We start from the raw sequence: 13,691 nt of genomic DNA on the forward strand, positions 1-13,691 counted from the left end.
AATCAATCTTTTAAAAGAAAAAGAAGCCAAGTTCTTGCACCAGTGTGACAGTACAGAGCCTGATAAGGACTAGAGATATAGAAATTTGGAGTGGGGAAGATATTGCTGAATGATAAACTGACAATTAGTGAGATTTTTCCATATTCCAAGAAATTTTGCCTCTAGTTTCTCTACACTGGCTGCAATCCTCAAGATGCCTCAAGTGTGGAGAAATTGAAAAATTATTTCCCCTTGCTCTTTATAATGACTTATATGCATGCATAGTTTAGAAAACATTGAAAACAAGGAAATTAACTAGGCCAAATGGTGAGAGGATAAGCAGCAGCCTGCAGTTGAGATGTGAAGATGCCACTAAGGGGCAATAATTGGAGATGTGCGTTTCCCCACCAACAGCTGCCGATGTGCAAGCCCCAAAGTAAACACGAATGCTCATAATATTATATGCACCATGTGTTGATATTCTGTGCCATGAAAAACAGTAGACCTTTGGTGTAAGCCTACTTTCGTAGCTAGTGATGCAAGTGCAATATTATATCAGACTTTGGGTCCCAAACAATTTTCAGCAATCTTCTAATAGGAGCGGAAAGTCTTCCTAGCAGGTGGTTGGCAGTATAAGAACCTGGGGCTGGGTTATTATGTATGGTTTTGTTTGTGTTCCCAAGGTCAACGAAGGAAAACAGCAGCTCATCTTTTCAGTCATATGTGAATACATGAGAAAATAAATGGGACCTTCTGGTAAAAAATTCCCTCTGAATCCCAGATAAGATCCCGGGGTTGATGAGTGGGTCAGAGCTTTGCTTGAAGTTAGGAATTCTGGGCATAGGCTCTTTTTATTCAAGGCATTCTGTTCCATTGTTTGAAGGTTGAACATGTTTCATTGTTTGAAGCAACGGCTGCACTTTAGCTAACTGGACATCATGAGGAGGGGTTTGAGTCTCAGGTAAAACCCTTCCTGCTCCTGTAAACTTAGGCAAATGCCTTTTCCTCCTTGGATGACAGTTTGTACAACCACTAAACGGAGGTAAAACTACCAGAATGGTGGTTTGAAAATGCCATTTCACTATAGAAATGAGACTAATATCAACATTAATCAACAAAATCAATATCAACTATAATATTAATGATCTCTCTACCACAAAAACAGCAAAAAACAGCTAGCCTGGTTTAAAATAAACTTGATCTTACTTCCAATGACTGACAGAATCTCAGAAACGTGTGCTGCTTTAAATATTCTTTGTAAAGTCACTTCTCCACTCTGTTCCTTAATTCACCATCCATAAAATGTACCTAGAAACATACCAAACTGGAAGAATGCCTGTTATAAATACAGATATATGTTTGGGTAGGAATGGCTAACCTAGTGAAAGGCATGGAATGAATATAATACCTAGGGCAAGTAGGAGAAAGTGCGGAGTCTCAAGAGTCAAAAAGACATGGACATTGGCTCCAACTTTGTCATTCATTAAAATGCCACCTTGGAGCAGTATCATACCTTGACTTCTTTGTATGTTCAATGCAGAAAATAATGGTGGTTCACAGTGTAGCTGTGAGCTGATGATACTGAAAACTAAAGCCTTTAGCACAATCATCAGCAAAGAGTAGATGTTTAATCAGTGGTAAGTGAAATAAAAATAACTGCTTTGAGTACTTCAGAAGGAACTCAAATACCAGGTGTTTTTATTATTGCCAGCTTTTGGGAGAGACTCTTTAGAGCTCAGTACAGACTGTGACAATGAAACAAAAAAATTGTTCACGAGTGGCTTTCAACTAGCTGACCTACTTAATGGCCTCTCTTGACAGCAACGATAGCCATTCACTGGGATCTAACGTGTAGACCAGAAACATACCAATTGGTGCCCCATTTGCCTGTGTACTACAATATGCCCATAAGTATGGATGTATACACACATACATTCATGCAAATGTATACACACACAATGTATATATAACTGTATGTACTTACACACACATAACAACCAGTCTTTCCTAGGTCTGACAGACCTAGACTTATTCTCCACAACTGACAGAGTCCTAGCACCTGGAATCATTCGCTTTTCATAACTTAGGAACAAGGCATAATGGAAGGAGGTCCCTGGTCAACAAATTAGGAGGCCCACGATATCACTTCAACTATGACAGAATTTTCTGGGGTAACCTTGGATGACTCACTATTTTGGGCTTCAGTTTTGTCATCAGCAAATTGAATAAGTTGCTATCGAAAATCCTTGAGCACCTTTTAATTCTAAAGCCTAAGATGATGACTTATTATTCAATCAGAAGCATGTGTATCAAACTAAAGAGGTTAGCATTTCAGGGCGGGTTCATAGCTGAATATCCTGAGTTGCATGGGCCAAGATTTAGAAAGCAGTAAGACAGAAGGAGTAGGCTATAGCCCTAGATTCCTCCTGTTTTTCTGACCACAGGGTAAAAGACCAGTCTCCTAGCTAAGTCCAGTCTGTTTCAGTCCAAAGAAGGTTTAGGGGCCTGGGAAGAGGAAACCCCAAGCTATCCTTTCCCCATATCTCCTCTCTGCCCTTCGGTCACATGAGCCACTACCACTGCAGATGCAGCTGCTGTTATCTCAGGCAGCAGTGATTCTCCTTAAACCAAAACTCAACTTAAAACAGTGAAACCACAGGAGCAGAATCCTCCTCCCCCTTCTGATCTGCATGCAGGAACTCCTGGAATTGTCCTGCTCTATCTGCTCAGACACTGACACGGCTTTTCTCCTTCCAGATTCCTGACCAACTTTATCTGTTTGTCTAATCCCCCTCCATTCCTTAACAGACTGTCTGCCTTTTTAGATCCACCTTCTCTTTCTTGCTGGATACCCTCCTTCTCACCCCCAGCTCTTGGCCTGAGCCTGGATCTGGCTCCCTCTCGGCAGTTCTGGTTTGCTCTGATTTGTCTGCTTAGCAGCTGTACATCACTACTGCTTCTCTCCCCTGTGTTCCCAGTGCCAACTTGCCCCACAGGCCATCTCCTCTGAGTACCAGGAAGACACTGTTGATTTCTAAGTGGCTTTCTGAGCCCCACCCCAGACATTCAGACTCAGGATCTTGGGCAGGGTAGAGCCTAGGAATCTATATTTTTTCTAGGCTCTTCACCCAGATCTAGCAATCTTTGTTTTTGATCTTTCAAAATCCTCTCACACTTATTATCTTAACTTTCTCACTGATATACTGAGGGCTGACTCTATAGGTTCTATGCTGGATAGGCATACAGACATGATTTACTGGGGAAACTTAAATGGGTGTAAAGTGTTGCAGAAACCAAAAGTAGAGAGTAATTCATTCTTCTGAGTGTGGGGTTAAGTTTGGAGAAGTCTCCACAGTGGAAATAACATTAAGAATGCATGCTGACCCATGGGTAGGAAGAGGGAGTGGAGGGGGGCTTCCCCAAAGCTAACAGCAGGAGCAAAGGTAAGGAGGAGGAATGTACACGATGGTTGAAGGAAGGACAAGTGGTCCAGTGTGGCTGGACTCCTAGTAAGATAGATGGGGTGGGATCCCCCTGTACTCCCTACTCCTCAGCCATCACTTCTATTTCCCTATTTCACAACTATTTGTACTGCAGAGTTAATTTCACAACATATATTTTCATAAGTCCTAATATATTAGCAAAACCCTTATTTGGGGCGGCTCCGTGGCTTCCACAGAAATAAACTGAATTGATGAAGGGAAGTAATATTACTATAGTCATTTGGTATCGAGTAGGATTTCTCATCCTCAAAGCTACTGACATTTGAATCTGGATAATTATTTTATGTAGGATATCTCATAGTATCCTCTACATACCACATGCCAGTATTATTCCCTCTTACCCCAGATGAATAAAAAAAAAATTCTCCAGATATTGCCAGATATCCCATAGCAGGGAGGATGGAGTGTTAAAAATCACCTCTGGTTGAGAAACACCAGTAGGGAGAAAAAGAACATGAACTTTGGAGTCAGACTCAAGTACACATCTTGCCACTCTACTAAGTTACATGATTGTATAAATGTTACTTTTTCTATCTAAAATTTCCTCATATACAGAATGGTAAAGAGCCTGTAGCTTTTAGGATTACTAAAAGCTAGTAGTAATTGAAGTGCAAGAGATAAAGTATGGGAAGTGCTGGGCAGAGCACTTAGCATATAGAAGGCAAGTAAAAATGGTCATAACAGTAGTAGTACCAATATAAACAGCGGTTCTATTATTTTTTAAATTCTGTTATTATTAGGAATAAAGCCTGATTGAAATTTGAATGTAACAACAAATAAGTACACTCCACTTTACCAAGAAGCAATGACAGAGCAAGAAATATTGCAATTATATTCCCAGATAGCACCTCTTCTAGGAATACTATTAGAATTCTTTAGGTCTTAATTTGGGGTACACCATGTTTTCCCAATGCCCTCCAGACTTGGCACATACAACTGCAATTGTTTACTCAATTATTTTTCTCTATTAGAAGTCTAATTCTCTCTCCTATTCATCTTATATTCCTTTCACTCAGCAAAATGTGTTATGAATGAATATTTCTGGAAAGACTTGTTTCTTAATATTGGTTACTCATGTGAATTTTAAGTTTCCAATCTAAGAGTAGACTGGATCACATTTCAGTATATATCACAGGAATTAGAGTGTGAGCTCTAGAACCAGATGGCATGGGTTTAGATCATGATCTACAACTACCACTTACTAACTCTGTTCCTTTGGGCAGGTTAGGTAACCTTTGTGTACCAAATTTCTCATCCGATCAATGGGACAAAAAATTAGCACGTATAAATCCTCTGAGAATCAATGTTGCTTCTAGATCACTAATAATGGTGAGACAAAAAGTCAGAAGGTTTGATTGCTCACTGGAAGGAGATGTATGGATCAGAAGTTCTTGCTGCAGGACTGCTAAACAAATTCATTTGATATTTAAAAATGAAAGAATAAAAGAAATCAAAATGAGAAATTTCTCATTTTGGTTTGACTCTGCAACTCAGATGAGTAATTTAAACCAATTTAACATCTGGCCCAGATGAACCATTTAAGCCAATTCAACATCTGGTAAAGAAACTAGAATCTGGAATCAAAGAATGATTCTAAACCTAGGCACACAGATTATTCTTGGCCAATACCTGCTGATGAGAAAGAAGCATAAAAGATGTCACTCAGATATCTAGGAATGGATGAGGCAGTGCTTGAGCCAAACTCTTATGCTTCAAGGAGGCAGAGCCAGGCCTAGGGACACTTGTTTCTGTGATGAAAGGTTCTTATATCTCTCAGTTGTCATGTCTACGCCTCATGGAGGGAATGCATTCATTCATGCATTCATTCATTCACTAAATATGCATATGTTAAGGGTTTTCCAAGTGGAAAGTACTATGCTTTGGTTGCTATGATATGAGGATGAAATGACACAGTGCTTTCTCTCCAAGAGTTTACAGACTAGTAAATAAGACAAAATTGCACACACAAAACTGGACATTTACAGTAATGGATGCCAGTATGAGACATAGTGGGAACAAAGTAGTAGAAGGAGTGCATAAATGAACAGGAAAGATGCCCAGAAGAGAGGGCACCAGATTGAAAATTTGATAGATAATCAAGAGTTCATCTAATAGATAAGAGGAACTGAGCAGAGAGAGGCCGGAAACAGAAATCAGGTTGTTATTGCCTTTCAGGACAGCTGGGATGCTGGAGCCAAGAACAGACCTGGAACAAAGTTAATACTATTTTTATAAGCTCGAAAAATATCAGCAGCAGGAGCCCTGGCCAGAACCACCCCCATGAAGAGCAAACAAAGCTACTCCTATCTTCTGCCTGTCTGCTGGAGAAGTTACTAACCAGCACCTTAAGAACAAAATGTTCTATTTTCTTTGATTTTTTTTATTCTCATAAAGTCCTTCTTCCTCTTGTCCAGAATTGGAAAAAGCCTGAGTGGAGTTTTACTTGCTTCCTTGATCTTTATCCTCCCATCCCAGGCTTCCTTGAGGATAAAAGTCCAAGAGGATTTCTCCAAAGCAGACCCCTCCTACTATCAGAATGTGGGGTCTGAGGTAGGTCATGCCAGTTCAGCGTTTGAAGCCACCATCAATGTCAGGTCTTGTCTGTGTGAAGCCTGGATGGCATCCAATTCTGACCTCCATTGCTGGCTTCTTAATCTGGCACTGGACAATCTTTTACATGGCCTCATTTGACCATAAACTCAGGTTGTTTCTGACCTCAACAGCATCTTACAGCAGTAGATACAGCATTTTACAGTGGATACTGCTTTCTGTTATGGAGAGACCCGGGAAAGGAAAATAAGGCAGATTCAGGGAAGGGTGATGAGTACAGAAGTCTGGGTTCTCGCCTATCCAAAGGGAAGATAGTTCTCCTGGAACACTTCTCAGAGAACTTCCACACATAAAGCTCTTACTGTGTGTCAAGCATTGTGACTCCAGGAAACCAAAGACCCCTCATTACTGTGTATCCACTCTGGGCCAGGCACTATTCCAACTACTTTATCTACATGCATCTCAGTTCTCATCACAAATCTGTGAGGAGGCATTTCTCTCTCAACACAGTAGAGGAAGTGTAAGTGCAAGGAGGTGTAAGGTGCAGCTTGCGAGAACAGGAGTTTAGACTTATCTTCAGACTCCATGTTTCTTATTATAGCATCATAACATGTCTCAGGGATGAGTTGCCTCAAATGCATATCATATACTATTAAATTACAAACATGCAGACCAGGAAAGAAGGACTAGAACTTTCCCTCCAGAATAAGTGCAGTTGTGTTCTGTTCATTGCTGTTAACTCCTTGTGTAGACCTGTAACTGCCAGGTTTGCAAATACTTAATACACATCTTTAGTGACAACATAGTTGGAGGGGTGGATGGATGGTCTTCTCAAGATTTTCAAGCCTTTGTTTTATACCACCTAGATGGTGTGAGAAAAGTGATGGAATATTTATTTCCAGGCCTCTTCTTTTGCTTACATACCCTAATCCTGATTGGCTATAAGGTGAAGGAGAGAAGAGGAGAGAGAAGGTATGAAAGGATTAAAACTGTGAAGTAGGTTTTTATTGCCCCACAGGGAGAATTCCCTTCCTGTCCCTTCTTAGCCACTGCACACCCCTAAACACTGTCTTTTAAAGAATCCTAGGTACTTGAGTAAGGAGGGGGAAGGAGAAAAGGTACAAACTTCCAGTTACAAATAAGCAAGTCAGGAGGAGGTACTGTACAGCACAGTGACTGCTACAGCTAATAACACATTAAAAAAAAAAACAAAAACAAAAAACCAAGGTCCTTATTCTATCTTTCCACCTAAAGAACTTACTTTTGGAAAATACAAAGGAAACTCACTTACTTAAGAACATTTGTATTTTGTGGGGAACAAAAGGTCTTAGCCAAAGTTTCTATGGGTACAGTTTCTGTCACTGATTATCTCCGATTGAGGAAAAGAAGATCATTTAATGGCCTGGATTCCTCCCAGGGGATTCAACCAACCCTCCCCAAGCATCTACAAGTACCAAGTGCCATTCAGAAAATAATTTCCCCTCTGGAGGGCACAGTGAGTCTCAGGAGAAGTGAAAAGACATGTTTTGGTGCACCTGTGAAATGGACAAGGACACCAAAGAGCAGGAAGCTCCTGGGTGCAGACCCTTTGTTCCTGCCCGTGGTCGTCCAAGCCCAATGCTCGTCACCTGGGTAAGGGTGGCTGGCTGAGACTTTCACCCAAAGCAAATGAAGACATATAACAAGGAAAGCTCCCCTTTTTCTGAGATACATGGCTCTGAGACACAGTCTCAACATGATATAGAATGGGAACAGAAACACTCCATACCAGTCTAGCCCACAAGCCTTCTTTGTGCTTGTTCTTAAAACCAAAATTATGACACCCCAATCAAAAGCACATAGCACATGTATTGAATAGGGAAACACAGACCGCAATGGTAATGAGTATTATGTAGCATCCAGCTAACCCATGTGGATTATGGCTGTTCACTATTTCTCAGGTTGTGTGTTACACCAGAACACATAAGATGAACAAGGCAGCATGTTGAGAGGTCCACGAGAGCTAGCCAGCTCTGAGAGTCCATGGATTCCATAGAAGAACTATATACACCTCAATTATCTGTACCATAAGAAAACAATGTTCCCTCCATAAGTTAAGGACATTTTACCTTATTCTTTTTTTAAAAAAAATATATTTTATTATTTATTTATATAAGAACTGGGGTACAGGCCAGATGTACGGGAGGGTGAGAGGATTCACCAGAGATAAAGCAGGGAACTGAATGGGCAGACTGATAGAAATACACTGCTGAGGGGAGCAGCAGGTGAGACAGGAGAGGTCTGCCCCGCCATGTGGGTTGCCCCATGGCTGGTGGGGATCGAACTGTCACTGCAGAGGCTGCAGACAGTTTCACAGCGCAGTGCTCAATTGCCTGTGCTACCAGGGAGGCCCTTACCTTATTCTTAACATTGCTTTATTCCTTTAATAAATTTATCAAACACTTATAAGAATCAGTCATAGAGCTCAACACAAGTGGTCCATCATTACAGGACACGAAATAATACAATTTCCTGCCCTGGAGGAATTCATAGACTAGTAGAAAAGAAAAACAGAAATATTGCTAAAGCACAATGTGATCATTCTTCAATAGGGGTAGGTGATGGTGCTAAAAGACGTACAATTTGGAGAATTTTTAAATAAATTTGAGTGTTCCATGAAAGGTTATGCAGGGTTGCAGCAGTCATTTCCCAGCTGGAGAGATAGAGGACCACCATACTGGACATGTGAAAGTATGTGGAGGTCTGAGTATGTGGAAAGAGTTCTGGGAATACAATTCAAGTTAAGTTTTGAAAGATAATGGTAGGAGGATGGCGTATATCTATAATGTAATATAATATGTAATATGCTGTATGGACTAGGATATCTTTCAAAGTGTTTGACTATGCTCCATAGAAAAAAATCCTTTTCTTATTTACGCCAGTATAGAAAGGCATAAACACATAAAAATATAAGTTCCACAAAACAGTCCTTACTCTGTATGTGAGATATACTATGATGTTATACTATAATGCTTTCTATTCTGGTTTATTCTATTATGAAAATAGACTTAATAAATCGATCTCATATAGTATGAACTGTAATTTTTTAAAAAAAATTTAGAAAGAAAGGTTAGGAGAAAAGACATGGGTAAAGTTAAAGTGAGAAATATTTGAAAATATAAACAAGCATACACAAAAAAAACCAACCCTACAACAAGAAGAAGAGTCATCATACTTTATTATAGCTACTGAAATTCTTGTCTCATTTTCTGTCCTATTAAAACTTGGACTTTGGTGTACCTTTAGAAAAAATAGTACTGATGAGTATTTCATAGGCATACATGCTAGTTGGAAGTTAATGTATCTGTTTCAAATTTTCAGTAAACCAAAGAATCATCCTGGTATTTATTCAGATCAATATTTTCTATTATTCTGTATGAAAATCTAATGCAATTATAGATTTTATATTTGATGAACAGTTCTACAATTCTATCTAAATGCCTAGCTAAAAAAAGGCATTTCATCACTATGTCTTGAATCACCAGCCCTTCAGCTTTGCTTTAAAAACAGAAAAGGAGTGTCTCAGGTGGTGGGGAATATTCTATTTGAGCAGTGTTAGTGGTGAATATGGAGTAAACGGTTACCTAGTCCTCCTGCATGGGCATCAATAAGGGAGGCAGACACTGCAATTCCAGCAGGGAGGCCAAGGTCTTTCGCTGCCTCTGGTGTAAGCCCATTTCCAAGGGAAGCTCCAGGAGGCAGCACTTGGTTTCCTGGGTAGACATGAAAAAAAAATAAACACCTGTCAGTTTGAAAAACACAAAAGCAAACAGCAGGTTTTCTTATGAGAAACTCTGTTCTGTCCCCTTGCCTCTGTATTTTCTCAATCAGGGAGATAGAAACCATGCAGTCACAAAGAGTCCCTGTGCTCATCTGGTGACTTAGGTACATGTCCTGGATCCCAAAGGTCATTCTCTGGAGTGCCTGACACAGCCAAGAGTTCTAAGGCAACTTTCAAACTGGAGAAAGACTCCATTCACAGGAAACTGCAAAAGATATAAATACATAGGCCTCTTGAAGCCTAGGTTAAAACATTTAAACTGTTCCAAGTGGACTTCCTAAAAGTGCAGTTTTCCAGCAACCTTGCACACATACATGCACAAACACGTACAGAAGCACACACACATATTCACACATCCATATGTACTCCTTGATAAACATATATTCCTAAAGAAGTGAGAAAATTTACTTGTGTAATTGCTTCCTGTCAAAGGATAAAGGAGGGGATTATTTTGGTCTAATAAAGAATTTCTTAAAAGTTTTTCTCAATTGGGAAAGAGAGCTCAGTGTAAGCCTGGTAAACTTTACAAGGCTTCTACTTGCACAACCATAGACTACAATTTGAATGGTGTTCATTGGAGTTGTGCAATGCAGTGACCCTGATATTTCAAGTGACCTTGAATTCCTGCAGTCAGTCAGGCCTTCAGTTAAGAATTTATTGATTGTCTTGCTTTGTGTGGGCGCTGTGATGCTGTAAAAGGCAGACCTTGCCTCCAACCTAGTTACAGACATGAGAGCAGTACACAGAGAAGCTTAAAGTTAGAAGAGAATAAGTAATCCATTTGTTACCAGGTGTACAGCAGAGGCTGAGTCCTCCCCATTGCACTTCCCAGGGAATGGGTAAGTATCTCCACACTGCAAGAAGGTGGGAAGGTGGGGTGGACCCATATGTGTGCTCAGATCCCTCTGAGCATCAAGATTCTAAGATTTTGAGTGTGTGGTCAGCAATCTGCACAGTCCCGAGATACCTGTCACTTGTTATTTGTTCCCTGGAGTTTCAGGAGTAGGCAGAGATATTTCAAGACTTCTAGAGGTGGAGGTGAGGGTAGAGGTGAGAGTGGACGTTAGAGGGAGCAGGTGGTAAATTGCTCAACTAACTTCCTCTAAATGGAAACAAAGCACCTCTACAATACCATTTTTCTCCATTTTATATAACGAGCTTCTTTCTGTATTTTGAATTTGAAAAGAGCTTAGCTAAGAAAAGGAAGATGGACACCAGTGCAATGGTTTCAGAGTTTTCTTGTCCAATATGGTGGCTGCTATGCCAATGTGGATTGAACACCTGAAATGTGGTCCAAGTAATTAAATACCAAAATTTTTCTTTTGGGCCTCCCCAGTGGCGCAGCGGTTGAGCGCTAGGCTGCAAAGCTGTCTGCAGCCTCTGCAGCGCCGGTTCCATCCCCAGCTGCCGGTGAGGGTCCTACATGGCGCACAGACCTCTCCTGCCACGCCTGCTGCTCCCCTCAGCAGTGTACTTCATCAGTCTATCTGTTCTGCTCCCCACTCTGGCTCTGGTGAATTCTCTCACCCTCCCGCGCTTCTGACTGTACCCAGTGCTTGTATAAATAAATCTTAAAAAAATAAAATAAAATAAATTTTTCTTTTATATAATTTTAATTCCTTTCCATTTCAACTTAAAAATTGATACTTAATTCAGTTACTGAAAACTTTTAAGCATAGTTAGAACAAATCTACCCTTGTAATGTTAATTTAAAAATCTAACACCTAATTTCAAAATCTAACATTTACAATTAAAATGTAGGGCCTAAATTGAGATAACTAAGTGGAAAACACACAATAGAGGTCAAAGATTTCATATGGATAATGAATGTAAAATAGATCAGTGTTTTTTACCGATGCTGAAATGATATTTTGGACATATCAGATTAAACATATTAAAATTAACTTCAATCATTTCCTTATGTTTTAACACAGCTACTAGAAATTTTTTGGTTGATAGTTTATTTCATTAATTTCATTTATTTATTTATTTAAATTTTACATCATTTTTCTTTTTTTTCTTTTTTTTTTTTTTTTAATAGAGGCATGCTTTATTTATTTGTTTGCTGGTCTGTTTGCTTGTTTTGTTTATACATGCACTGGGTACAGTCAGAAGTGCGGGAGGGAGGGTGAGAGAATTCACCAGAGCCAGAGCGGGGAGCAGAGCAGGCAGAAGGACCGAAGTACACTTCTGAGGGGAGCAGCGGGCGGCAGGAGAGGTCTGCGCGCCATGTGGGACCCTCCTCCGGTGGCCGGGGAGCAGCCGGGGATCGAACCGGCGCCGCAGAGGCTGCGCGCAGCTTCGCAACCCAGCGCTCAACCGCTGCGCCACCGGGGAGGCCCCATTTTTCATTTTTGTACAATGTATGCATTTTCATCTTGGTTATAGTCCCTGAAAAATTCCCACCACCATTGTTTTGATCCTACTCCCTTCTCCCCACTGCCTGCAGTGTGTCTCTGGTTTATAGTTGCCTGTTGATTTTGATTTTTACTTTATTATAATTAGTCTTTTTCCTGATCCCTTATTCGGGTTTTCTAAATTCCTGCTATGAGTGAGACCATCGGTATTTTTCTTTTTCTTTCTTTCTTATTTCACTGAGCATGATACCTTCCAGCTCCATCCATGTTGCTACAAATGGCATGAGTTTATCTTTTTTGATTGCAGAGTAATATTCCATTGTGTATATGTACCACATCTTCTTGATCCAGTCATCTATTTTTGGGCATTTGGGTTTCTTCTATAGCTATTGTAAATAGTGCTGCAATAAACATAGGGGTGCAGGTATCTTTTTGAATTAATGTTTTTGTGTCCTGGGTAGATACCTAGGAGTGGAATTGCTGGATCATATGGAGCTTCATTTTTAGCAGATTGAGAAACCTCCACATATCTTTCCATAGTGGTTGGAGAGTTCCTTTTTCTCCGCATCCTCGTCAATATTTGTTGTTGTGAGTTTTTTTAAAGGAAAAGATAAACAGCTGGGACTACATCAAATTAAAGAGCTTCTGTACAGCAAAACAGACAGTGACCAAAACAAAGGGAAACCCCACTGATTGGGCAAAAATTTTTGCACACAACACTAATGTAAAGGACTGATCACAAAAATCTACAAAGAGCTGATGAGACTCAACAAAAACAAAGTAAAATACCCAGTCAAAAAATGGGGAGAAGAGCTAAAAAGAAACTTCTCCAAAGAGGAAATGCAAATGGCCAACGTGCATATGAAAAAAAGTTCAACATCACTTGTAAGCAGGGAAAAGCAAATCAAAACTACAATGAGATACCACCTTACATCAGTGAGACTGGCACATATTAAAAAAAAAAAAAAACTAGCTACTAGAAAATTTTAAACTATGTAAGTGGCTCAAATATTTCTATTGAACAGTAGTGGTGGTGGATAAGATTTAGTAGTAGTGGTTAGTGGGTAAGATTAAGATGCTCAAATGATGGGGAGAAGAAAGGAGTACCTCTGATGTACTTTGAACGTGAAAACCTGCAGAAACCGCAAGGAGAGATGAGCCATTGTTTGTGGAGCGCTAGGCTGTGGACATCATCTTAACTATGTCCCTATGTCTAGTATAGCACATAGTAGGTTGCATTCCCATTCTAGGCCAGGGACTGTGCTATGGACATATTTCACATATTTTCTCGGTTCAGTATCAAAAAAAAAGAACACTGTATGAGGAGTAGTATTACCTTCTCCAATGCACAGACAGATCGAGAAAGTTAAGTTTATAAGGGGAAAGTAAATTCCATACAGCTCAACTGTTGAAGCACATGCCCGCGATTCCACCCTAACTGGCACCAAAGTTTGTGTTCTTATTCATTATATTGCATTTTGG

The 13,691-nt window shown here is 40.0% G+C and overlaps 1 protein-coding gene across 2 annotated transcripts in view; it reads right to left on the reverse strand.

The window, feature by feature from the left end:
• Positions 1-13,691, reverse strand: part of FGGY (FGGY carbohydrate kinase domain containing) — a gene marked incomplete at both ends in the record, with an annotated part of 393,087 nt that overhangs the window by 199,742 nt on the left and 179,654 nt on the right. For both annotated transcript variants that reach the window (XM_084243991.1, XM_084243992.1), the window contains one exon: positions 9,656-9,784. In XM_084243991.1, coding sequence (XP_084100117.1) covers positions 9,656-9,784 — 129 coding nt within the window. The remainder of the gene's footprint in view (positions 1-9,655; positions 9,785-13,691) is intronic.

Source organism: Talpa europaea (assembly GCF_964194135.1).
Source record: "Talpa europaea genome assembly, chromosome: 9".
NCBI lineage: Eukaryota > Metazoa > Chordata > Mammalia > Eulipotyphla > Talpidae > Talpa > Talpa europaea.